At 46.0% G+C, this 24,050-nt stretch overlaps 1 protein-coding gene across 7 annotated transcripts in view; it reads left to right on the plus strand.

The window, feature by feature from the left end:
• C13H2orf42 (chromosome 13 C2orf42 homolog) overlaps positions 1–24,050 on the plus strand; it is a 43,481-nt gene that overhangs the window by 7,100 nt on the left and 12,331 nt on the right. For 4 of the 7 annotated variants that reach the window (XM_015112607.3, XM_015112605.3, XM_015112604.3 and 1 more), the window contains exons 2-8: positions 230–498; positions 1,172–2,006; positions 3,579–3,689; positions 8,371–8,475; positions 15,588–15,692; positions 20,150–20,257; positions 20,605–20,705. In XM_015112607.3, coding sequence (XP_014968093.1) covers positions 1,184–2,006; positions 3,579–3,689; positions 8,371–8,475; positions 15,588–15,692; positions 20,150–20,257; positions 20,605–20,705 — 1,353 coding nt within the window. In that variant the 5' untranslated portion in view covers positions 230–498; positions 1,172–1,183. The remainder of the gene's footprint in view (positions 1–229; positions 499–1,171; positions 2,007–3,578; positions 3,690–8,370; positions 8,476–15,587; positions 15,693–20,149; positions 20,258–20,604; positions 20,706–24,050) is intronic. The other 3 variants (XM_077959452.1, XM_077959453.1, XM_077959454.1) reach the window with 1 other exon arrangement.

The raw sequence follows: 24,050 nt of genomic DNA on the forward strand, positions 1-24,050 counted from the left end.
CATGTCAGGCCTCTAAAGTGTTCTTGACAACCCCCTTTGTAATGACATTAGCACCTTTTTACCTTCTTACAGTTGGAAGTACAAAACACTTAACCATTTCCATAATAATTTCTGTCAAATACTTCTCAAGTAATTGTGAAAGACTTTGATTCCTATTCTGTTTGATTTCCAAGGAAAGAATCATCCTGTCTTTGTATAACTTTGATATTTTTTCTTGTTTTACTTGCAGACTATCAAGACCTTCACTTAGGGAAGTGGGAATCTTATTTGCGGAACATTGGGCAGAAGCTTTGCCATTGGCTGGTGAAGAAGGAGGAGGCAGAATGTCTGCATTGTTACACCATACAGCTCAAACTTCAGAAGACTTTGGGTTAAGCATTTATCGTTAGTCTGCAAATGATCGTGTTTTCGCCTGATTATTAGAAACTAATGAATCACCTTTTAGGTCTTATTAATTCAGGTTACACTGTTTTCCAGATGCCTTGGCAGCTGGTACAGGTAGGATTGGGCTGGGTTTTGTGGGAAATGATGGAAGGGAAAAAACTCATCTTTCATGTTCTCTAGTTTTTGCTGAAGTTAAACATCTGGGATGTAAAGATTGGGTTAACTAACCTCCATTGTTATATAAAACAGAGTTAAACCTGGAGAAATGCTTTGATTATTAGGATTTTAAAAAATAGGTATGAAAGGCAGTTTCCTTTACTTTCATTTTGTTTGTAGGTTTAAATTTATGTTGTTTTGTGGTACAGTTTAAAAATAGTGGATAGCAGCCGGGTGCGGTGGCTCACGCCTGTAATCCCAGCACTTTGGGAAGCCTAGGCAGGTCGATCACAAGGTCAGGAGTTTGAGGCCAGCCTGGCCAACATGGTCAAATCCCATGTCTACTAAAAATACAAAAATTAGCTGGGCGTGGTGGCGGGCGCCTGTAGTCCCAGCTATTCAGGAGGCTGAGGCAGGAGAATCGGTTGAACCCAGGAGGCGGAGGCTGCAGTGAGCCGAGATTGCGCCGCAGCACTCCAACGTGGGTGACAGAGCGAGACTCCGTCTCAAAAAAAAAAAAAAATAGTGGATAGCTTTTTTATATTTTGCTTTCTGTACTAAATATTACAAGTGACTTTAACTTTTGCGTGTGAAGGTATACTCATGCTATTGGGTATATTATCTTTTGTAGGGCCTGTGAAAAATGGAACCAAATTCTCTGAGGACTAAAGTCCCAGCTTTCTTATCTGATTTGGGGAAGGCCACATTGAGGGGAATCAGAAAGTGTCCCCGATGTGGCACATACAATGGAACCCGGGGACTGAGCTGTAAGAACAAGACATGTGGAACCATATTCCGCTATGGTGCACGCAAGCAGCCTAGTGTTGAAGCTGTCAAAATCATTACAGGCTCTGATCTTCAGGTCTACTCAGTGCGGCAAAGAGACCGGGGCCCTGATTACCGATGCTTTGTGGAGCTCGGGGTTTCAGAGACAACAATCCAGACAGTGGATGGGACAATCATCACTCAGCTGAGCTCTGGACGGTGTTATGTCCCCTCATGCCTGAAAGCTGCCACTCAAGGCGTTGTGGAAAACCAGTGCCAGCACATCAAGCTGGCGGTGAACTGCCAGGCAGAGGCCACCCCTCTGACCCTGAAGAGCTCGGTCCTGAATGCAATGCAGGCCTCCCCGGAAACCAAACAGACCATCTGGCAGTTGGCCACGGAACCCACAGGTCCTCTGGTGCAGAGAATTACTAAAAACATCTTGGTGGTGAAATGCAAGGCAAGCCAGAAGCACAGTTTGGGGTATTTGCATACATCTTTTGTGCAGAAAATCAGTGCCAAAAGCTTGCCTGAGCGCCGTTTCTTCTGCTCCTGTCAGACTCTGAAATCGCACAAGTCAAATGCCTCCAAGGATGAGGCAGCCCAGAGATGCATTCATTTCTTTGCTTGCATCTGTGCCTTTGCCAGTGACGAGACATTGGCTCAGGAATTCTCAGACTTCCTAAATTTTGATTCCAGCGGTAGGTGGTATGGTTGACCTGGTTATTATGTTTTTCTAAAATTGCAATGAAAGAGTTCCATTGATACATTTGGAGATTGTCTTAGCAACCTTCAGAAACAGTTGCTAGATAATTAAAAGTGTCCCTTCTTTTTTTTTTGAGACAGGGTCTCACTTTGTTACCCAGGCTAGAGTGCAGTGGCATGATCACAGTTCACAGCAGCCTTGACCTCCCAGGCTCGAGATCCTCCCATCTCAGTCCCTGCAGATAGCTAGGACCACAGGCACGTGCCACCATGCCTGGCTAATTTTTAAAATTTTTTGCAGAGATGGGGGTCTTACTTTGTTGCCCAGGCTGGTCTTGAACTCCTGGGCTGAAGCAGTCCTCCTGCCTCAACCTCCCAAAGTGCTGGGATTACAGGTGTGAGCCACCGTGCCTGGTTGCATTCCTTCTTTCAGTCCCAGTCAGCATACTTGCATAAAGGTTGGTTGGTTGGTTGAAATTAATGATGAAGAGACTTGATCATTTTTTACTGAGACAATCTAGCAAAGTTAGTTTGCTGTTTACTCTTCCACAGATGCCCTGTGTTAATTATAACAAAGAATGAACAAAAAAAAATGTTTTTTTTTTTAGACAGAATCTGCTCCATTGCCCAGGCTGGAGTGCAGCAGCACAACCTTGGCTCACTGCAACCTCTGCATCCCGGGTTCAAGGAATCCTCATGCCTCAGCCTCCCAAGTAGCTGGGATTACAGGCACCTGCCACCATGCCTGACCAATTTTTGTATTTTTAGTAGAGACGGGGTTTCTCCCTGTTGGCCACTCTGGTGTCAAACTCCTGGCGTCGGGTGATCTGCCTGCCTCAGCCTCCCAAAGTGCTGGGATTACAGGCGTAAGCCATTGTGCCCAGTCTAAAGGAATTTATTTATGTATGTATTTATTTATTGAGATGGAGTCTCACTCTGTCACCCAGGCTGGAGTGCAATGGCATAATCTCGGCTCACTACAATCTCCACCTCCTGGGTTCAAGCAATTCTCCTGCCTCAGTCTCCTGAGTAGCTGGGACTGCAGGCATGTGCCACCATGCCCAGCTAATTTTTGTATTTTTATTAGAGATGGGGTTTCACCATGTTGGCCAGGCTGGTCTCGAACTCCTGACCTCAGGTGATCCACCCACCTTGGCCTCCCAAAGTGCTGGGATTACAGACGTGAGCCACCACACCCGGCCCAAGGAACTTATTTTAAAGCAAGCAATCACTCCATAATTTTTTTTGGTTTTTGTTTTTGGTTCGTTTTTTGAAACAGGGCCTGGCTCTGTCACCTAGGCTGGCATGCAGTGACGTAATCACGACTCATTACAGCCTTGACCCTCCTGGGCTCAAGTGATCCTCCCACTTCAGCCTCTCAAGTAACTGGGACCACAGATGTGCTAATTTTTTATTTTTTGTAGAGATGGGGTCTGCCTATGTTGCCCACACTGGGATAATTCGTTTGGGGGATTTTTAAAAAGAAATTAACTTTTTGCTAGATAGAGGCCCATACTCATACTTACCCTTGGATAGGATTAACAATTCAGAAATCTTCTATTTTTTAGGTCTTAAAGAGATTATTGTACCCCAGTTAGGTTGCCATTCAGAATCAACAGTATCAGCTTGTGAGTCTACTGCCTCTAAGTCAAAGAAGAGGAGAAAGGATGAAGTATCTGGTAAGAGTCTGGTTGGTTGGTTTGGTGGTATCGTCTTTAGAGATTGTTTTACTATGTTTTATGTCTTTTACTGAACCTCAACAATTATAAGAAAATATTATATTTTATTTTATTTTTATTAAAGAGACAGGGGTCTTACCATGTTGCCCAGGCTGGCCTCAAACTCCAGGCCTTAAGTGATTCTCCCATCTTGGCCTCCCAGAGTGCTGGAATTATAGGTGTGAGCTACCACACCTGGCCAAGAAATATGTTTTTGTTCTTACGGATTTTTTCCTGAGAAACGTTTTACTCTCCATTGATGATTCTTTTTCAAGTTAAGCTGAAAGTTTGATCCCTTAGCCAAAAATAAGATCCAACCAAATTCTGCTTTTACTGTATATGTGTGTACATCCCTTAAACAGATTAATCTTATACCTTAATCTGCCTTAGGATAGTATTATGAAGTTTTCATCCGTAGAGTGTTTAAAAAATTTTTGTGACAGGCCGGGCACGGTGGCTCACGCCTGTAATCCCAGCACTTTGGGAGGCCGAGGTGGGCAGATCATGAGGTCAGGAGATCAAGACCATCCTGGTGAACACGGTGAAACCCCGTCTCTACTGAAAATACAAAAAAAATTAGCCGGGCGTGGTGGTGGGTGCCTGTAGTCCCAGCTTCTAGGGAGGCTGAGGCAGGAGAATGGCGTTAACCCGGGAGGCAGTGGAGCTTGCAGAGAGCGGAGATTGCACCACTGCACTCCAGCCTGGGCGACAGAGCGAGACTCTGTCTCAAAAAAAAAAAAAAAAAAAAAATTTGTGACAGTGGTTATATTCCCCATACTAATTTAGAAATATAGTTTATTGTCCTCATTTTCAGTATATGGAGAAACACACACATATACACACCCACACACACATTTTTTCCTTTTTATCTTTTTTTTTTTTTTTTTTTTAGACGGAGTCTCGCTCTGTAGCCCGGGCTGGAGTGCAGTGGCCGGATCTCAGCTCACTGCAAGCTCCGCCTCCCAGGTTTACGCCATTCTCCTGCCTCAGCCTCCCGAGTAGCTGGGACTACAGGCGCCTGCCACCTCGCCCGGCTAGTTTTTTGTATTTTTTAGTAGAGACGGGGTTTCATGGTGTTCGCCAGGATGGTCTCGATCTCCTGACCTCGTGATCCACCCGTCTCGGCCTCCCAAAGTGCTGGGATTACAGGCTTGAGCCACCGCGCCCGGCCCTTTTTTTTTTTTTTTATGAGACGGAGTCTTGCTCTGTCGCCCAGGCTGGAATGCAGTGGTGCGATCTCGGCTCACTGCAACCTCTTCCTCCCGGGTTCAAGCAATTCGCATATCAGCCTCCTGAGTAGCTGGGACTACAGGTGCATACCCAGTTAATTTTTGTATTTTTAGTAGAGATGGGGTTTCACCATATTAGTCAGGCTGGTCTCGAACTCCTGACCTCAGGTGATCCATCCGCTTTGGCTTCCCAAAGTGCTGGGATTACAGGTGCGAGCCACTGCACCCAGCCTTATTTATTTATTTATTTATTGAGAGATGGAGTCTCGCTCTGTTGCCAAGGCTGGAGTGCACTGATGTGATCTCGGCTCACTGCAACCTCCACTGCCCAGGTTCAAGCAATTCTCCTGCCTCAGCCTCTCGAGTAGCTGGGATTACAGGCGCCCACCACCATGCCCGGCTAATTTTTGTATTTTTAGTAGAGATGGGGTTTCACCCTGTTGGCCCGACTGGTCTTGAACTCCTGACCTCAGGTGATCCACCCGCATTGGCCTCCCAAAGTGCTGGGATTATAGGCGTGAGCCACCATGCCCGGCCAGGCCACATTTTTAAATTCAAATGCTTAATACTAGTGTCAGTTAAGGACTCTGATAAATCAATATGAAAATGGTGAAGTATCCTAGTAGGTAAGCATCAAGAGACCTAGAGTCTAAACAAAATGAAAATATTACTTGGTCCCTACCTGTGGACCAAACTCCAAACTTACTAGTAAACAGAAAAGTGCAAACATTTTAGAAATGCAAAATTAAAACAAGATACCTTTTGCTACCAAATTAGCAAAGTTTCATGTGTTTTTTTGTTTGTTTGTTTTTTTCTTTTGAGACATAGTCTCACTCTGTTGCCCAGGCTGTAGTGCAGTGGCGCATCTCGGCTCATTGCAAGCTCCGCCTCCTGGGTTCACGCTATTCTCCTGCCTCAGCCTTGCGAGTAGCTGGGACTATAGGGGCCTGCCACCATGCCCAGCTAATTTTTTGTATTTTTAGTAGAGATGGGGTTTCACCGTGTTAGCCAGGATGGTCTTGATCTCCTGACCTTGTGATCTGTCCACCTCGGCCTCCCAAAGTGCTGGGATTACAGGCGTGAACCACCGCGTCTGGGCTGTTTGTTTTTTAGGAGATGAGTTCTCACTCTGTTGCCCAAGCTGGAGTGCAGGGGCATGCTCGCTGCAGCCTGGACCTCCTAGGCTCAAGAGATCCTCCTGCCTCAGCCTCCCAAGTAGCTGGAACTACAGGCACAAGATACCATGCCCGGCTAAGTTTTTGGTTTGTTTTTTGTAGAGACAGGGTTTCACTGGTTGACCAGGCTGGTCTCAAACTCCTGACCTCAAGTGATCCTCCTGCCCTAGCCTCCCAAAGTGTTGGAATTACAATGTGAGCCACCATGCCCAGCTGGCAAAGTTTTTTAAAATGATAAGACCACAGGCAAAAGTAAAATCCAGGCTCTCTGGCATGGCTAGTGTAGTGCACATTGCTATAATCATTGGTATATAGCTTGTCTGTTAAGATCCTTAAAATGGTCCTACCTATAGGGAATATTGCTAGGGATGGATCAGGTGGTCATGCATAAGAGTTTTGGCGCTGGGAAGTTGAAGAAAGATGGAGAAACAAAGTGACATGGTCATTTGTGCATTTTAGAGAGGCAGTTCTGGCAGGAATATAGAGCAGAAATTGTTGTTAAATGTTTACTTATTAGTCTTTGCCCGTTTTTTTGGAAACGGAGTCTTGCTCTGGATCGTGCAATGATGTGATCTCGGCTCACTGCATCCTCCGCCTCCTGGGTTCAAGCAATTCTCCTGCCTTAGCCTCCCAAGTAGGTGGGATTACAGGCGTGTGCCACCATGCTTGGCTGTTTTTTTTTTTTTTTTTTGAGATGGAGTTTGGCTCTTGTCACCCAGGCTGGAGTGTGATGGCGCAATCTCAGCTCACTGCAACCTCCACCTCCCGGGTTCAAGTGATTCTCCTGCCTCGGTCTCCTCAGTAGCTGGGATTATAGGTGCTTGCTACCATGCCCAGCTAATTTTTGTTTTTTTAGAGATGAGGTTTCATTATGTTGGCCAGACTGGTCTCGAACGTCTGACTTGAGGTGATCCACCTGTCTTGGCCTCCCAAAGTGCTGGGATTACAGGTGTGAGCCACCATGCCCGGCCCCACTTCTAAATCATCTTTTTTAAGGAAATAATTATTGGTATAGGAAAAACATTTTGTCTGGAGATATTGATTTTATGATTATTTAGAGTATTAAAAAATTAGAAACAACTAAGGGTTAACCACTGGGGATAGTTAAATGAACCATGGTAAAGCCACTTTACCATGGAATATCAGGCAGGCATAAAAATGAGTATAGTCTGGGTGCAGTGGGGCATGCCTGTAGTCCCAGCTACTCAGGAAACTGAGGCAGGAGGATCCCTTGAGCCCAGAAGCTCAAGGCTCTAGCCCACTGTGATTGGACCTGCGAATAGCCACTGCATTCCAGCCTGGGCAACATAGCAAGACCTCATCTCTAAAAAATAAAAATAAAAAATAAATTGTAATAAAGAAAATGCTCAGATCACTTGGGTAGCCAGATAAAGTATAGAATACTCAGTTAAACTTGAATTTCGGCAGGGCGCAGTGGCTCATGCCTGTAATCCCAGCACTTTGGGAGGCCGAGGCGGGTGGATCACGAGGTCAGGAGACCGAGACCGTCCTGGCTAACACGGTGAAACCCTGTCTCTACTAAAAATACAAAAAATTAGCCGGGCATGGTGGCGGGCGCCTGTAGTCCCAGCTACTCAGGAGGCTGAGGCAGGAGAATGGTATGAACCCGGGAGGTGGAGGTTGCAGTGAGCTGAGATCGTGCCACTGCACTCCAGCCTGGGCGACACAGCCAGACTTTGTCTCAAAGAAAAAAAAAAAAAATAAAATACAAAAAGTTAGCCGGGCATGTTGGCGGGTGCCTGTGGTCCCAGCTACTCAGGAGGCTGAGACAGGAGAATGGCATGAACCTGGGAGGCGGAGCTTGCAGTGAGCCGAGATCATGCCACTGCACTCCAGTCTGGGCGACAGAGCAAGACTCTTATCTCAAAAAAAAAAAAAAAAAAAAAAAAAAAAAAATCACAAAACCAGCAGTACATTCACAGGGAAGAAAATGGAAGACAGTTCACTAGAAAATTCATCGTAATTGTCTGACAGGTGGGAGCAATAAGTGAATGTTTTTCTTCCTTTCATTTCTGTTTATTCATCCAATTTCCTATAAAGAGCATAAGAAAACTAAAATTTTATGTGTAAAGGCTAATGCTAACTCCTTCTAGAAACTGTGAAGCTAACCTAGAAATTAGCAAAGACTGTTTATATGTTTTAGACTCTAAAAATTAACATCAAATCAATTTATATTTAGCAGATACATTGTTAAACCTGTAATGATTTGTGGTTTAGGTGCACAGAGGAACAGTTCACCACTGCCTCAAGATGCAGTGAGCAGTAATCTAAGGAAAAGTGGCCTGAAAAAGCCTGTGGTTGCTTCCTCGTTAAAAAGGCAGGGTAAGTTTCCCCTCCCTAGAATAGGCTACCATGGTGGAAAGTCATCCTAAAGAAGCCAGAAGCAGTGTAATCAAAAGAAATGTTGCACATTGTCACCCAAAGAGTCCCAACATAAACACTAACAGAGGCACTGAGGCTGAGGTCTTTCCTGTCCCACCAGTTTCAAATCATGCTCAAAGCTAAATTATGCTGGAGGCCATTATCCTTAGCAAACTAATGCAGGAACAGAAAGCCAAATACAGCATGTTCTCACTTATAAGTGGGAACTAAATGATGAGAACACATGGACACATAGAGGGGAGCAACACACCGGGGGTTATTGGAGGGTGAAACGTGGGAGGAGGGAGGAAAGGTGGAAGCGGGTGAGAGAATCAGGAAAAATAACTAATGGATACTAGGCTTAATAATTTGGGTGATGTGGCTGGGTGTGGTGGCACATGCCTGTAATCCCAGCACTTTGGGAGGCCAAGCCAGGTGGATTACTTGAGGCCAGCAGTTTGAGGTCAGCCTGGCCAATGTGGCAAAACCCTGTCTCTACTTAAAAAAACAAACAGCCGGGCACAGGGGCTCAAGCCTATAATCCCAGCACTTTGGGAGGCCGAGACGGGCGGATCACAAGGTCAGGAAATCGAGACCATCCTGGCTAACACGGTGAAACCCCGTCGCTACTAAAAAATACAAAAAACTAGCTGGGCGAGGTGGCGGGCACCTGTAGTCCTAGCTACTCGGGAGGCTGAGGCAGGAGAATGGAGTAAACCTGGGAGGCGGAGCTTGCAGTGAGCTGAGATCCGGCCACTGTACTCCAGCCTGGGCGACAGAGCGAGACTCCGTCTCAAAAACAAACAAACAAACACAACAAATGTATAATTAAATTTAAAAAATACCTGGGTGATGAAATAATATTTTTTAATTTTAAAAAATAATTTTTTTGGCCGGGCGTGGTGGCTCAAGCCCGTAATCCCAGCACTTTGGGAGGCCGAGATGGGCAGATCACGAGGTCAGGAGATCGAAACCATCCTGGCTAACACAGTGAAACCCCGTCTCTACTAAAAAATACAAAAACCTAGCTGGGCAAGGTGGCGGGCACCTGTAGTCCCAGCTACTCGGGAGGCTGAGGCAGGAGAATAGCATGAACCCGGGAGGCGGAGCTTGCATTAAGCTGAGATCCGGCCACTGCACTCCAGCCTGGGCAAAAGAGCGAGACTCCATCTCAAAAATAATAATAATAATAATAATTTTTTTAAAAAGCTCAATTATGTCTAAAACCATAGAGTTGGAGAATAGTAGTTGCCAAGATTTAAAGGGGGGTTGGGGCTGGGCACAGTGCTCACACTTGTAATCCCAGCACTTTGAGAGACTGAGGCAGGCAGATCACCTTAGGTCAGGAGTTCGAGACCAGTCTGGCCAACATGGTAAAACCCTGTCTCTACTAAAAATAGAAAAAATTAGCCGTACGTGGTGGCAGACATCTGTAATCCCAGCTACTCAAGAGGCTGAGGCAGGAGAATCACTTAAACCCGGGAGGCGGAGGTTGCAATGAGCCAAGATTGCACCATTATACTTCAGCCTGGGCAATAAGAGCAAGACTTAGTCTCAAAAAAAAGGAAAGAGGGAGTTGGGAGGGTTGTAACAGCAGCAATAGAAGAGTAGCACAGGGCGTCTTGTTGTGGACTGTTTTGTGTCTTGACTGTGGTGTTGGTCACACAAGTCTACACATGCCCTAAAATTACGTGGAACTATATGTATGCATACCACACACAAGTACATAAAGCTGGTGAGATGTGAATAAGGTCACTAGGTTGTAGCCATGTAATTTTCCTCACTGTGATGTACTATAGTTTTAAAAACTGCTACTCTTGGGTGAATCTGGATAAAGGGTATACAAGCCTTATATTTCTTACAACCACGTGTGAATGTACAATTATCTCAAAAAGTAATTTATGTATTTATTTTTATTTCCTTTTTTTTTTTTGGAGACAGAGTCTCACTCTGTTGCCCAGGCTGGAGTACAATGATGTGATCTCGGCTCCCTGCAACCTCTGCCTCTGGGCTCAAGCAGTTCTCCTGTTTCAGCCTCCCAAGTAGCTGGAATTACAGGTGCATGCCACCATGCCTGGCTAATTTTTGTATTTTTAGTAGAGACGGGGTTTCACCGTATTGTCCAGGCTGGTCTCCAACTCCTGAACCCAAGTGATCTGCTCACCTTAGCCTCACAAAGTACTGAGATTACAGGCGTGAGCCACCACGCCTGGCCTAAATTATGTCTTTAAACAAAAAATTCTGACATGTTTAGCAGCAGGTGTCTTGCAGGATGTGTTCATCTTATTGCTTATTACTCATGTGCAGTTGGTATAGAGATTCAAAGTTGAAGGAAAACGGTGTTTTATGTGACTGGGTGTGGTGGCTCACGCCTATAATCCCAGCACTTTGGGAGGCCAAGGTGGGAGTAGTGAGACTCCATCTCTGCCAAAACAACAACAAAAAATTAGCCAGGTGTGGTGTCACATGCCTGTAGACCCAGCTACTTAGGAGGCTGAGGTGGGAAGATTGCTTGAGCCTGGGATGTTGAGGCTTCTGTGAGTCATGATTGCACCACTGCATGGGTAACAGGATGAGATAAAGAAAAAACAGAATAATATAAAACAGTACTAATTAAGTAATTCATTAAGAACTTATGACCAGGTACGGTGGCTCACGCCTGTGATCCCAGCACTTTGGGAAGCTGAGGTGGGCAGATACTTGAGGTCAGGAGTTGAAACCAGCCTGGCCAACATGGTGAAACCCTGTCTCTACTAAAAAGTATAAAAAAATTATCCGCAATCCCAGCACTTTGGGAGGCTGAGATGGGCGGATCACGAGGTCAGGAGATTGAGACCATCCTGGCTAACACGGTGAAACCCCGTCTCTACTAAAAAATACAAAAAACTAGCCGGGCGAGGTGGCGGGCGCCTGTAGTCCCAGCTACTTGGGAGGCTGAGGCAGGAGAATGGCGTGAACCCGGGAGGCAGAGCTTGCAGTGAGCCGAGATCCGGCCACTGCACTCCAGCCTGGGCGACAGAGCAAGACTCCGTCTCAAAAAAAAAAAAAAAAAAAAAAAAAATTAGCCAAGTGTGGTGGCATGTGCTTGTAATCCCAGCTACTTGGGAGGCTGAGGCAGGAGAATCGCTTAAACCTGGGAGGCGAAGGTTGCAGTGAGCGAGATCATGCTACTGTACTCTAGCCTGGGTGACAGAGCAAGACTGCCTCAAAAAAAAAAAAAAAAAAAGAAAAATTATGCATTCTAGGCATAAGTGTTTAAGGAAGGTCACAAAGTAAGCAGATCAAGAGTATCACATAGATTTTTTAATTATTTATATACATATATTTTTTTGAGACTGAGTCTTGCTCTGTCACCCAGGCTGGAGTGCAATGGCGTGATCTCAGCTCACTGCAACCTTCGCCTCTCAGGTTCAAGCAATTCTTGTGCCTCAGTCTCCCAAGTAGCTGGGATTGCGAGCATTTGCCACTATGCTCTTCTAATTTTTGTATTTTTGGTAGAGATGGGGTTTTGCTATGTTGGCCAGGCTGCTCTCAAACTCCTGGCCTCAAGTGATCTGCCTGCCTTGGCCTCCCAAAGTGCTGGGATTATAGCCATTAGCCACTGTGCCTGACTGATTTTTAATAATTTTTTGTCACTTCCTTTGGTGCAAGGAAAAAGGAAGATGGCTTCAATCTAAATTACAGCTCACTGCAGCCTCCTGGGCTCAAGTTATCCTCCCACCTTAGCCTCCCAAGTAGCTGGGACTACAGGCACATGCCACCACATTTGGTTATTTATTTGTATTTTTAGTAGAGATGGAGTTTCGTCATGTTGCCCAATCTGGTCTCAAACTCCTGGGCTCAAGAGATCCACCCACCTCAGCCTCCCAAAGTGGTAGGATTATAGGCATGAGCCACCATGCCCGGACTAAAGATATTTTAAGAGAAGAAAGAATTTGGAGATCATCCAGATGCATATCTTCATCTTAGAAGAGAGGAACTTGAGACATGGACCCTGGTCACTCAGTGGGTAGGGGTCCTAGGTTCCATAGCCATTTTTTTTTTTTTTTTTTTTTGTGAGACTCTGTCTCACTCTGTCACCCAGGCTGGAGTATAGTGGCATAATCTCAGCTCACTGCAACCTCCGCCTCCTGGGCTCAAGTGATTCTCCTGCCTCAACCTCCCGAGTAGCTTATAGGTGCACACCACCACGCCTGGCTAATTTTTTGTATTTTTAGTAGACACAGGGTTTCACCATGTTGGCCAGGCTGGTCTCGAACTCCTGACCTCAGGTGATCCACCCGCCTTGGCCTCCCAAAGTGCTGGGATTACAGGCATGAGCCACCACATCCAGCCTCCCATAGCCTTTTGACTCCTAACTCTAAACTGGCTCCATTAAATTCCATCACTCGTTACTGTATTTTCCAGTTATTTACTCCAGGGCTGCACGATTTCACTCTTTCACTTATATTTAAAAGTGAATGCCAGGCACGGTGGCTCACGCCTGTAATCCCAGCACTTTGGGAGGCCGAGGCAAGCGGATCACGAGGTCAGGAGATCAAGACCGTCCTGGCTAACACGGTGAAACCCCGTCTACTGAAAATAGAAAAATTTAGCTGAGCATGGTGGCGGGCACCTGTAGTCCCAGCTACTTGGGAGGCTGAGGCAGGAGAATGGTGTGAACCCGGGAGGCAGACCTTGCAGTGAGCCGAGATCATACCACTGCATTCCAGCCTGGGTGACAGAGCGAGACTCCGCCTCAAAAAAAAAAGCAAAACAAAAAAAAAGTGAATTTGGCCAGGCATGGTGGCTCATGCCTGTAATGCCAGCACTTTGGGAGGCCGAGGTGGTTGGATCACAAGGTCAGGAGTTCAAGATCAGTCTGGCCAAGATGTTAAAACCCCATCTCTGCTAAAAATACAAAAATTAGCCAGGCACAGTAGCAGGCACCTGTAATCCCAGCTACTCAGGAGGCTGAGGCAGGAGAATCTCTTGAACCCGGGAGGCAGAGGTTGCAGTGAGCCGAGATCGTGCCACTGCACTCTAGCCTGGGCAACAGAGCAAGACTCTGTCTCAAAAAAAAAAAAAAAAAAAGTGAATTAATTCATTTTACATTTCTGAATACAAGGTTTTAGGTTTTAAGTCTGAAGGTATCATTGCAACCCACAGTGTGTTCATCACTCAGTCTTAATCTATTTGTGCTCAACCTTGGCATGAAACAATACGTTCATCATTGAGAGGGTCTGGGGCATATGGATACATATTCATCAGGAATAGAACTAATTTATAAATCTCTAAAACAGCCATTATTTTTACTTATTTATTTATTTTTACTTGAGATGGGGTCTCACTCTATCACCCAGTCTGGAGTGTGGAGGCGTGATCTCGGCTCACTGCAGCCTCTGCCTCCTGGGCTTAAGCAATCCTCCCAGAGGTAGTTGGGACCACAGTCATGCACCACCACGCCTGGGAAATTTTTTTTTTTTTTTTGAGACGGAGTCTTGCTCTGTCACCAAGGCTGGAGTACAGTGGCGCGATCTCGGCTTACTGTAAGCTCCGCCTCCTGGGTTCACGCCATTCTTCTGCCTCAGCCTCCTGAGTAGCTGGGACCACAGGTGCCCGCCACCTCACCTCGCTAATTTTTTGTATTTTTAGTTTCACCGTATTAGCCAGGCTGGTCTCGATCTCCTGACCTCGTGCTCTGCCCGCCTTGGCCTCCTAAAGAGCTGGGATTACAGGCGGGGGTCACTGCACCCGGCCTCACCTGGTTAATTTTTTGTATTTTTGGTGGAGACAAGCTTTCGCCATGTTACCCAGGCTGGTCTCAAACTTGTGAGCTCAAGTGATCCTCCTGCCTCAGCCTCCCGAAGTGCTGGGATTACAGGCATGAGCAACCAAGCCCATCCTAAAACAGTCATTATATAGGACCATTCTTTAATATGCAGTTTAGTGTTGCTTCTCATTTCGTATTTTCTTTTTTTTTTTTTTTTTTGAGACAGAGTCTCACTCTTTTCCAGGCTGGAGTGCTGTGGCGCGATCTCAGTTCACTGCAACCTCCGCCTCCCAGGTTCAAGTAATTCTCCCACCTCAGCCTCCAGAGTAGCTGTGATTACAGGCGCATGCCACCACACCCAGCTAATTTTTGTATTTTTAGTAGAGACGGGGTTTCACCATGTTGGCCAGGCTGGTCTTGAATTCCTGACCTCAGGTGACTCATGCCTGTAATCCAGCACTTTGGGAGGCCAAGGTGGGCAGATCACTTGAGGCCAGAGTTTGAGACCAGCCTGGGCAACATGGCAAAAACCCTGTCTCTATTAAAAAGAAAACAAAATTGGCTGGGCATGGTGACGCACCTGTAGTCCCAGCTCCTTAGGAGGCTGAGGCATGAGAATCGCTTAAACCCTGGAGGCGGAGGGTGCAGTGAGCCAAGATCATGCCACTTCACCCCAGCCAGAGTGACAGAGTGAGACTCTGTCTGAAAAAGAAAAAATCCCAGAATATCTTATTTCATTTAGTTTATTGGCTTTCTTTGAAGTTCAGCTTCAAGTTTTTTTTTTTTTTTCTGGACAAACTTATTAACACTTCTCCCAGCACTTCAGGAGGCTGAGGCAGGTGGATTGCTTGAACCCAGGAGTTCGAAGCCCGCTGGGCAACATGACAAAGCCTTGTCAACAAATAAAAAACAGGTGGGGGCTGGGCACGGTGGCTCACGTCTGTAATCCCTACACTTTGGGAGGCCGAGGTGGGTGGATCACCTGACGTCAGGAGTTGGAGACCAGCCTGGCCAACATGATGAAACCCCATCTCTACTAAAAATACAACAATTAGCCAGGTGTGGTGGAGGGTGCCTGTAATCCCAGCTACTCAGGAGTCTGAGGCAGGAAAATCGCTTGAACCCGGGAGGCGGAGAATGCAGTGAGCTGAGATCACGCCACTGCACTCCAGCCTGGGCGACAAGGGTGAAACTCCGTCTCAAAAAAATAAAAATAAAAAACTTCTTAACTTTTTCAAACTTCAGTTAGCTGTTTATTTTGTAAGAAAAGTTACTAAAGAAGTGTGTATGTGTGTGTGTGTGTTTTTTTTTTTTTTCCTAGCCTGTGGTCAGCTGTTAGATGAGGCACAAGTGACTTTATCCTTCCAAGACTGGCTGGCCAGTGTCACAGAACGCATCCATCAGACCATGCACTATCAGTTTGATGGTAAGTACTGTTCATCTAACTGGGCTCTTACTGAAAGTAGGAGAAATTAAGGTAATTGTGCTGTAATTCTACTCTTATAGGAAAAGTAATTGGACTTCAGTCCAGAGAGCACTGGGCCACAAGAAAGTAGAAATCTAATTGAAACAAAAGAACAATCACATAATTAAAATTCAGGAACAGCAAAATTATTATAATTTAGAGACAGAAGAGAAAAAACATAGCAAATAATAAGTAAAGGCAGATAGTCTGCTCGCACAAGTTCGTGTGTGTGTGTGTGCGTGTGTGTGTGTGTTTGGTGAGGGAGATACCGAAGCTTTATAAAACTATTCTAACTCTCAAACTTAAAATCAAAGCAAGGGGAAAAAAAGATGAACATCTAAGCCTGCACAACATAGCGAACCCCATCTCTACAAAAAATAGTGCCACTGCACTCCAGCCTGGGTGACAAAGCGAGACCCTGTATGGAAAAAAGAAAAAATGAAAATCTAATACATGAGACTAAGATAGTTATAGAGAATTACTAAACATGCTGGCCGGGCGTGGTGGCTCACATTTGTAATCCCAGCACTTTGGGAGGCCGAGGCGGGCGGATCACTTGAGGTCAGGAGTTTAAGACCAGCCTGGCCAACATGGTGAAACCCCGTCTCTACTAAAAATAGAAAACAATTAGCCAGGCACAATAGCGGGTGCCTATAGTCCCAACTACCTGGGAGGCTGAGGTGGGAGAATTGCTTGAACCCGGGAGGCGGAGGTTGAAGTGAGCCGAGATTGCACCATTGCACTCCAGCCTGGGCAACAGGGCGAGACTCCATCTAAAAAAAAAAAAAAAAAGGCCGGGCGCGGTGGCTCAAGCCTGTAATCCCAGCACTTTGGGAGGCCGAGGCGGGTGGATCACGAGGTCAGGAGATCGAGACTATCCTGGCTAACATGGTGAAACCCCGTCTCTACTAAAAATACAAAAAACTAGCCGGGCGTGGTGGCGGGCGCCTGTAGTCTCAGCTACTTGGGAGGCTGAGGCGGGAGAATGGCGTGAACCCGGGAGGCGGAGCTTGCAGTGAGCCGAGATCACGCCACTGCACTCCAGCCTGGGAGACACAGCGAGACTCCGTCTCAAAAAAAAAAAAAAAAAAAAAAAAAAAAAAAAAAAGACATAAACACGCTGAGGAAGATTGGAGAACACAGGCTGTATTTGGATGTGATTTCTAATAGCCTTGTGGAACATCAGCATTTTCAGATCTAACCGGTCTCTGCTTGTTGCCTTAAAAGTATTCTATTAGCTGGGCATGGTGGCACAGGCCTGTAGTCCCAGCTACTCAGGAGGCTGAGGCAGGAGAATCACTTGTCGCCCAGGCTGGAGTGCAGTGGCGTGATCTTGGCTCACTATTACCTCCACCTCCCGGGTTCAAGTGATTCTCCTGCCTCAGCCTCCCAGGTAGCTGGGATTACAGGTGTGCACCACCATGCCCGGCCAATTTTTTGTATTTTTAGTAGAGATGAGATTTCGCCATGTTAGCCAGGCTGGTCTTGAACTCCTGACCTCAGGTGATCCACCTGCCTCGGCCTCCCAAAGTGCTGGGATTACAGGCGTGAGCCACCATGCCGAGCCCAGAAAACAGAATATTGATAATATTATAAGCTAAACACTTATCGTCCTCTTCCATCCCATCCCATTCCCTCTTCCATCCCATTCTTCCACCCCATTCCTGTACCACCCTCTACTCTGTCTCACCATCTCCATTACTACCACCTTTGTCCAAGTTTCCATCAGCTCACTCCTGGACTATGAGTGTGTATGTTTTATGAAGTCTTCTTTTTTTTTTTTTTTTTTTTTTTTTTTTGAGACGAAGTCTCGCTCTGTCGCCCAGGCTGGAGTGCAGTAGCCGGATCTCAGCTCACTGCAAGCTCCGCCTCCCGGGTCCACGCCATTCTCCTGCCTCAGCCTCCCGAGTAGCTGGGACTACAGGCGCCCGCCATCTTGCCCGGCTATTTTTTTGTATTTTTTAGTAGAGACGGGGTTTCACCGGGTTAGCCAGGATGGGAAGTCTTCTTTAAGTTAATTCTTTTTTATTTTTTGAGACAGTCTTGCTTTGTCACACAGGCTGGAGTGCAGTGGCACAGTCTTGGCTCACTACAACCTCCACCTCCCAGGCTCAAGAGATTCTCGTGTTTCAGCCTCCTGAGTAGCTGGGATTATAGGCATGCATCACCACTCCTGGCTAATTTTTGTATTTTTAGTAGAAACAGGGTTTCACCATGTTGGCCAGGCTGGTCTGGAACTTCTGACCTCAAGTGATCTGCCCACCTAGGCCTCCCAAAGTGTTGGAATTACAGTTGTGAGCCACCGCACCTGGTTTGGAAAGAATTTTTAAGGAAGACTCTGAACTCACTAGACCCCCTCCCCTTAACTCTCTTTTTTTTTTTTTTGAGATGGAGTCTCGCTCTGTCACCCAGGCTGGAGTACAGTGACGCGATCTCGGCTCACTGCAAGCTCCGCCTCCAAGGTTCACGCCATTCTTCTGCCTCAGCCTCCCAAGTAGCTGGGACTACAGGCGCCTGCCACCACGCCTTGCTAATTTTTTGTATTTTTAGTAGAGATGGGGTTTCACTTTGTTAGTCAGGATGGTCTCGATCTCCTGACCTCTCGATCCACCCGCCTCAACCTCCCAAAGTGCTGGGATTACAGGCTTGTGCCACCGCACCCAGCCCTTAACTCTCTTTTTGTTGACCTAATGCCTGGCAAGTTTCTTTTTTTTTTCTTTTTGAGACCAAGTCTTGCTCTGTTGCCCAGGCTGGAGTGCAGTGGTGTGATCTTGGCTCACTGCAACCTCTGCCTCCCGAGTTCAAGCGATTCTCCTGCCTCAGCCTCCCAAGTAGCTGGGACTACAGGTGCATGCCACCATGCCTGGCTAATTTTTTGTATTTTTAGTAGAGATGGGGTTTCACCATGTTAGCCAGAATGGTCTCAATCTCCTGACCTGGTGATCCACCCACCTCGTCCTCCCAAAGTGCTGGGATTACAGGTATGAGCCACCATGCCTGGCCGCAAGTTTCTTTAAAAGGTTTGTTAAGCACTTTCAAGTATTTTGCCTGCCTTGAGGTTATATTCAGGGAGAAAGACAGATGCTTGCTGGGTAAGCAGTGTCCTAACTTGTAGTCCCTCAGCATTCATGGTGCTGACCATCGGGTGAGAGAGCATGTCGTTAGTTTGCTTAGACATGAATGCAAATAGCAAGAACCTGGGGATTGCGAGCAAGAGGGAATCAAGTGGAGGCAGTCCACCTTAGCCTTGCTGTTCTCATCCCATCTTACTTCGCATACCCTTTAAGGAGGAAAGTCTGTGCTGTGTTGGTCTTTTTAAAATTGCGGATTTGAAATGTATACCTGGTGAGTGACAAGGGTCTACTCTGTTGGTTTGTTTTTTCATTTTCTTTTTTTTTTTCAATGGAGTCTCACTCTGTTGCCCAGGCTGGAGTGCAGTGGCGTGATCTTGGCTCACTGCAACCTCTGCCTCCTGGGTTCAAGCGATTCTCCTGCCTCAACCTGCCGAGTAGCTGGAATTACAGGCACACACCACCATGCCCAGCTAATTTGTGTGTGTGTGTGTATTTTTAGTAGAGATGGGGTTTCACCATGTTGGCCAAGCTGATCTCAGGTAATTTGCTCACCTTGGCCTCCCAAAGTGCTAGAATTACAGGTGTGAGTCACCATGCCTGGCCTTTCTTTTCTTTTTTTTTCCTTTTTGAGGGAGGGTCTCACTCTGTTGACCAGGCTGGAGTGCAGTAGCATGACCATGGCTTACTGCAGCCTTAACCTCCTCGACTCAGTTGATCCTCCCACCTCAGCCTCCCAAGTAGCTGGGACAGCAGGTGCATGCCACCACGCCTGGCTAATTAAAAAAAATTTTTTTGGCCAGGCACGGTGGCTCACACCTGTAATCCCAGCACTTTGGGAGGCCGAGGTGGGCAAATCACGAGGTCAGGAGTTTAGACCTGCCTGGCCAACATGGTGAAACCCATCTCTACTAAAAATATAAAAATTAGCCAGGTGTGGTGACACATGCCTGTAGTCCCAGCTACTCAGGAGGCTGAGGCAGGAGGATTGCTTGAACCTGGGAGGCAGAGGTTGCAGTGAGCCGAGATCATGCCATTGCACTCCAGCCTGGGCAACAAAGTGAGACTCCATCTCAAAAAAAAATTTTTTTTTGTAGACACCGGGTCTTCCTTTGTTGCCCAGGCTACACTGTGTGTTTTGTGTTTGCAAGGGATCAAGAGTAGGACTAATGATAGTTCTTGGCCCAGAAAGGTCAATCAAAGCCTTCTTTTTGCCTCTGTATAAAGAAATCTCAGTGGTATTTTTAGTTATTACCATCCCATGATTCCTTTTCTTCCACCTCTCCCTGTACATCAGAAAGTCTTCTGAGTTTCTTTAAATGAGTTGTTTCTTCCTGTTTCCCACAGGCAAACCAGAACCACTGGTGTTCCACATTCCTCAGTCCTTTTTTGATGCCCTGCAACAGAGAATATCTATAGGAAGTGCAAAAAAACGGCTTCCCAACTCCACCACAGGTACAGGATTTCCCTTTGGTATAGTGATGGATGATGTCTTGAACATAGAGAATTACATTTGGAAAAAATCTGTGTGGAATACTCACCATTGAGTATTCAGAGTTAGGACTTCTACTCATATGTCTGGAGCACAAAGCCTTCAATGATCAGCATATCAATTATCTATATCAACTGATCTGTCACATTTCTGCCAAACCCTTTTATATATTTGCCTCTAGAATTTCTTTTTAAAAGTGCTGAGAATCTATAAGGAAATAATAGTACTGTATTAGAAACTAGGTAACAAATACAATAAAAGAAAATGTTATTTTTTGGTAATCTAATTTTGTCCTTTTTTCACGTTGAAGCTTTTGTTCGGAAAGATGCCTTGCCACTGGGAACCTTTTCCAAATATACTTGGCATATCACTAATATCCTGCAAGTTAAACAAATCTTAGATACCCCAGAGGTGAGAGTTTATTTCTATAACAGTGGGAGGGTTGTGAAGGGAAGAGAGGGAGGCAAGTACAGGGAGTATATTTGCACTGGTTCCTTGAGTTACAGACACCAGAGTTTCTTTTTTTTCATGCTAAGAGATTATTCAGAAATATCCCTGGCTTTATAGTTCTGATTCTGATTTTAATGTGTGTTCCCTATGGCTTGAAAAAAGTATCTTAAATTGCAATATACTTTTTCTTTGCCTTTGGAATAAAAAAACACAATTTTTTCTTATAAATTAAATAATGATCCCCTAATACTTATGATGAGTCCTAGATTTGACTGGCAGGCAGCTAGAAAGTATATAAATAATTTGAGATGATATAATATTTGTGAAGTCAGTGGCACCAGCACAATTAAACCCTCCTCCCCAAACTACAGCTTTGTTCTCATTAGAGAAATGACCCTTTTTATTTTATGTTTGAGATGGAGTCTTGCTTTGTCACCCAGGCTGGAATGCAGTGGCACAATCTTGGCTCACTACAACCTCTGCCTCCCGAGTTCAAGCAATTCCCCCTGGCTAGCTGGGATTACAGGCACGTGCCACCATACCTGGCTAATTTTTGTATTTTTATTTTATTTTATTTTGAGACGGAGTCTCGCTCTGTCGCCCAGGCTGGAGTGCAGTGGTGCAATCTCAGCTCACTGCAAGCTCCGCCTCCTGGGTTCATGCCATTCTCCTGCCTCAGCCTCCCAAGTAGCTGGGACTACAGGTACCCACCACGCCTGTCTAATTTTTTGTATTTTTAGTAGAGACGGGGTTTCACCATGCTAGCCAGGATGGTCTCGATCTCCTACCTCGTGATCCGCCTGTCTCAGCCTCCCAAAGTGCTGGAATTACAGGCGTGAGCCACTGCGCCAAGCCTAATTTTTGTATTTTTAGTAGAGACAGGGTTTGACCATGTAGGCCAGGCTGGTCTCGAATTCCTGACTTCATGATCCTCCCAAACTGCTGGGATTACAGGCATGAGCCACTGTGCCCGGCTGAGAAATGACACTTAAAAAAAAATTTTTTTTTGGTCTTTTTTGTTTGTATTTTGGTTTTTTTGGGACAGGGTCTTACTCTGTTGCCTAGTCTGGAGTACAGTGGTGCAGTCACAGCTCACTCTGCCTCTTGGGATCAAGTGATCCTCCCATCTCAGCCTCCTGAGTAGCTTGGACTACAGGCACATGCCACCACCATGCCCAGCTATTTTTGTAGAGATGGGGTTTCCCCGTGTTGCCCAGGCTGGTCTCAAATTCCTGGACTCTGTCTGCTGCAGCCTCCCAAAGTGCTGGGATTACAGGCATGAGCCACCAGGCCCACCCTACTAATTTAAAAAGAAAAAAAATTTAAGATGGGGTCTTGCTATGTTGCCCAGGCTGGTCTCAAATTCCTGGGTTCAAGCAATCCTCCCATCTTGGCCTCCCAAAGTACTGTGATTACAGGTGTAATCTGCCACATCCAGCCACACTAGACATTTTATGTTTTTATTTTTTTTTTTCTGGAGACAGAGTCTCTTGCTCTGTTGCCCAGCTGCAGTGCAGTAGCACGATCTCGGCTCACTGTAAACTCCACCTCCCAGGATCAAGCAATTCTCATGCCTCAACCTCCTGAGTAGCTGGGACTACAGGTGCACACCACCACGCCTGGCTAATTTTTGTATTTTTAGTAGAGACAGGGTTTCACCATGTTGGCCAGGCTGGTCCTAAACTCCTGACCTCAGGTGATCCACCCTCCTCGATCTCCCAAAGTACTGGGATTATAGGCGTGAGCCACTGCACCCGGCCAGCTATGCCGCTACTCTTAAAAAAAAAAAAAGAAAAGAAAGCAAGCAAAAGAGCCTGGCGAGGTGGCTCATGCCTGTAATACAAGCACTTTGGGAGGCCGAGGTGGGCGCAGCACCTGAGGTCAGGAGTTTTAGACCAGCTTGGCCAACATGGTGAAAACACGTTTCTACTAAAATACAAAAATTAGCCAGGCATGGTGGCTTGCTCCTGTAATCCCAGCTACTTGGGAGGCTGAGGCAGGAGAATCACTTGAACCTGGGAGGCAAAGGTTGCAGTGAACCGAGATCGTGCCACTGCACTCCAGCCTGGGTGACAGAGCTAGACTTCATTTCCAAAAAAAAAGAAAAAAAGAAAAAAAGAAAAAGTGAGGCCTGGTGGTGTGTGCCTGTAGTCCCAACCACTAAGGAAGCTGAAGCAAGAGGATCACTTGAGCCTGGGAGTTGGAGGCTGCAGTGAGCCATGATTGTACCACTGTACTCCAGCAGGGGCAACCAAGTGAGACCTTGACTTTTTTTGTTGTTGTTGTTGACATGGACTTTCACTCTTGTGGCCCAGGCTGGAGTGGAATCACATGATCTCAGCTCACCACAACCTCTGCCTCCCAGCTTCAAGCGATTCTCCTGCCTCAGCCTCCTGAGTAGCTAGGATTACAGGCATCTGCCACCACGCCTGGTTAATTTTGTATTTTTAGTAGAGATGGGGTTTCTCCATGTTGGTCAGGCTGGTCTCAAACTCCCGACCTCAGGTGATCTGCCTACCTCGGCCTCCCAAAGTTCTGGAATTATAGGCACAAGCCACCGCCCTCAGTGACCTTGCCTCTTTAAAAAAAAAAAAAAAAAAAAAGTGAACCCTAGAAAAGGACTGTATTGGCATTAAAGGTACTTGAGGAACTCATTTAAATGCAGATGTCACAGAGGCAGCTTTTAGCCTGGAATGGATGACATTTAGGGAGACACTGAAGCAACCTAGGGTGCAGGCTTGTGGGAGAAGAGAGCTAACAATCATGGAGCTTCTCACTGTTGGGCATTACTTACCTCCATCACCTCATTTGAACTCCCAGCCATGTCCTGGCATTAACTGCATTTTGCCCATGAGAAAACAGGCTCTGAGAAGTTTGTAATTTGCTTTGGGTCACCACAGCATCCAGTTCCAGTTCTGCCTGGCTCAATCCCAAGGACAGTATGAAGCATACAGGATGTGAGGTGAACTGTAGGTGTATGAACAGAGGAATTTAAGAGAAGAATGCTGCTAGCAGAGCAGTAGGGGAAGGAATAAAACTGATTTTAGAGCAGGTCTGTGCCAGCAACAGTCATGTACCCATGAAGATGTTAGAGGTTCAACTGGTATATGGTTTGGCTGGGGTGGAAATTTAAGATTTTAGAGAAAAAAGGAAAGCCATGAATGATGTAAGGGAGAAAAGGCAAATTTGTTGACAGGATTTTCTTGAAAAACAGGGAAGTTGTAATTCATTTGAATATACTTAACAAGAAAGAAGGAATAATAAAAGATTTGTTGTCATCCAGGTATTGGTCTATTTTGAAAGTTT

This window comes from Macaca mulatta, chromosome 13 (genome assembly GCF_049350105.2).
Source record: "Macaca mulatta isolate MMU2019108-1 chromosome 13, T2T-MMU8v2.0, whole genome shotgun sequence".
Taxonomy (NCBI): Eukaryota; Metazoa; Chordata; class Mammalia; order Primates; family Cercopithecidae; genus Macaca; species Macaca mulatta.